This window comes from Halichoerus grypus, chromosome 2 (genome assembly GCF_964656455.1).
Source record: "Halichoerus grypus chromosome 2, mHalGry1.hap1.1, whole genome shotgun sequence".
In the NCBI taxonomy this organism is placed as follows: domain Eukaryota; kingdom Metazoa; phylum Chordata; class Mammalia; order Carnivora; family Phocidae; genus Halichoerus; species Halichoerus grypus.
This window is the reverse complement of record NC_135713.1, coordinates 177,739,625-177,742,223: the sequence shown is the minus strand read 5'-3', so window position 1 is coordinate 177,742,223 and position 2,599 is coordinate 177,739,625. Positions and strand designations below refer to the sequence as shown.

At 53.9% G+C, this 2,599-nt stretch overlaps 1 protein-coding gene across 1 annotated transcript; it reads right to left on the bottom strand.

Annotated features, from left to right (window-relative positions):
• Nucleotides 1–838: 838 nt before the first annotated feature.
• CCDC182 (coiled-coil domain containing 182) lies at nucleotides 839–1,772 on the bottom strand. The gene has a single exon (XM_036105770.2). The coding sequence runs from the start codon at nucleotides 1,298–1,300 to the stop codon at nucleotides 839–841; it is 462 nt and encodes a 153-aa protein (XP_035961663.1). The 5' UTR covers nucleotides 1,301–1,772.
• Between the last annotated feature and the right edge of the window lie 827 nt (nucleotides 1,773–2,599).

The window sequence follows — 2,599 nt, the reverse complement described above, 5'->3', positions numbered from 1 at the left end:
CTGTGCACAATGGGGAAGCAACGCTTGCTCCCAGAGGTGCCTGGAGCGGCAGGTGGGATGGTGTGTATACACAGCCCGATAAACGTCTGGGCACCGTAACCGTTCCTGCTCCGTGGGTCAGACGTGAAAACCAGCCGCACTGCTCTACAACCCACCTCACAGGGGCCATGGCTCAGTGCGTCTGCGCACTAAGCTCTTAGGACCCCCACCCATCCGAGCCCTAATGAGCTCAGTCTCTGATCTCTTTGGCCAGACTGCGGACTAAGTGCAGAGGAAGTTCAGGTGCTCCAAAGTCAACAAAGACAAGTGAGATATGACGACGGTCTAACAAGGAAAGCAGGCAGAAAAGCTCACTGGGCCGGGGACTTGAACTACAAAGGTGCAGTACTCAGAGGCCGCTCGGGGCTCGGGCGAACGATCGACCCCTCTCAGAGGACCATGCATCGAGTCACGACCAGGAGAGGCTCGAGTCATCAAAAGAAAGGTAAATCTGTTCAACACATCAATTTAAGAAGATTTAAAAAAACACCATGTTATACATTTGAGCAATATCACCATTACAAACAGGAAAACAGTTAACGGTGAAAGTTACAGGTGTCTGAAAGACGGAGGATTGGGGCGCCTCCTTCCGTGGTGATGCTGGGCAAACGGAGCTTCACCCAAAGAACATACTGGGGCCTTTTCGCCTCTCAGCAAGGTGTTATTGAGGTAGAAGGAAAGCAGTGGACATGGGGAAGGGGGAGCAAATGGACAGGGACTTAGGGTTGGTCCTTCCATTTAAAAAAACCGTCTTCTACTCGCTGCTCGGCCGGAAGCTGGGCTTGCGCTGGAGGAGGCCTCAGTTTGCCTGGATCTTCCTGGGGGCGCCGAGCGCATCCCGGCCCGAGCCCAGCAGCATGCGCTCCAGCCGCTTGCAGTGCTCCCGGAGCTGCTTCTCGCGGGGCAGCAGGAAGGTGAGGACCTTATTGCGCACGATGCCCCGGTCCTCCTCCTCCCGCAGCCGCTGCTTCACGCGGGCCGCCTGCTCCCCTTGCTGCGCCAGCTCCCCGTTCATCTCGCAGAAGGCGTCCTCCAGGTAGTGGATGGCCTTCAGCGCCTCCTCCTTAAAGTCCTCCAGCTCCCGTTGTACCCCGGCCACCTTCCGCTGCAGGCTGTCCAGGTCCGCCGGCGGCAGGAGGCAGGCAGGCCAGGACTGAGGGAGGGAAAAGTCTCCAGACTGGAGGCCGCTCTCCACCATCTTCTTCCCTTGTAAGGTGTTCACCTTCATGAGGATGGACCCAGCGTGGTAAAGTGGTTCCATCGTTTCTCTTCCCCGTTCGGACAAAGAGAGGGAGCTAAGAGATCCGTCTGGTCCGTGAATTTTTTTATTTATTTATTTTTTTTGCGGGGGGGGGGGTGCTAGAGACACAATCCTTTGGAGTGGAGAAACCCCACACATTGTGACATCGGGGCCCCTTCAGCCAACCAGGAGGAAAGCCACAATCCATTCATTTGCATATTGTAGCCTCCCAGGTTGGTTATCCAGGGCTCTGTCTGCTCATCTACCCAAATTGTCTTCCTGTTATATGGATTTTCATCGACTCATCCCCCGCCCAGAACCAGAGCACAGTCTCTCCTTCTACAGGAGGGACAAACCGAGGCCCAGAGCGGGGCAGTAAACAGGCCAGCGCACGGCAGGCCGGGCCAGTGAGCCAGGAGTGGGTGCTCTCCCGTACCCGGTCTCTGGGCCTCGGCTCCTCACAGGGAAACTGGCTCCTTGGCCGCCTCGGACGTCCTAAGATCTGCACAGCCTTTCCTTGAAACCTCTCCTGAAGCACTAACTGCCTTCACCCTGTTTTCCTGACCTAGGACCTTGTCCTTCCAGATCCCCGTGGCACAAGAAATTCCATGGGGACATTGTAAGAGATGATGCCTAAACTCACTTCTAGCTCTGAAAATGCTAAAAAGAAAAAGAAAGTAATTTCTGATTCCAAATCCATACTCTTTTTTTTTTTTTTAAGATTTTATTGATTTATTTATTTGTGAGAGAGAGATTGAGAGAGCACAAGCAGGGGGAGTGGAAGGCAGAGAGAGAGGCAGGCCCCCCGCCAAGCAGGGAGCCCGATGTGGGGCTCGATCCCAGGACCCTGGGATCATGACTTGAGCTGAAGGCAGATGCTTAACTGACTGAGCCCCCACCCCGGGCATCCCCCAAATCCACACTCTTATAACAATGCCAGCATTCTAGATAATCTTAGAAGTTATGAGGCATGTACTTAGGTTTTGATGTGTGGTCCACGGCAGTGCTGAGGGTGAAATCCTGTCACTCATTTATTCAGCAAGTACTGAGTGCTCACTCTGCACCTTGACCAGGGAGCAAGTGTGAGCAAGAGGGCCTGGTGCCCACTCCTGCCCTGCCAGGTCATGCCTGAATGTCGACACAGATGAGGAAAAACATACGGAAGGGTGAACCTCTCACTTCTTACCTGAATACTCTAAGAAAGGAAAATGTTTCTAGCTAGGTTATGTCAGTTGAGTCAAGAACAGACCTCTATCCTGCCTATCTCAGTGTCCTGAGCCGACTTCTCCCCTGGCCTCCAAGTGTGAGCATCTCTCCACA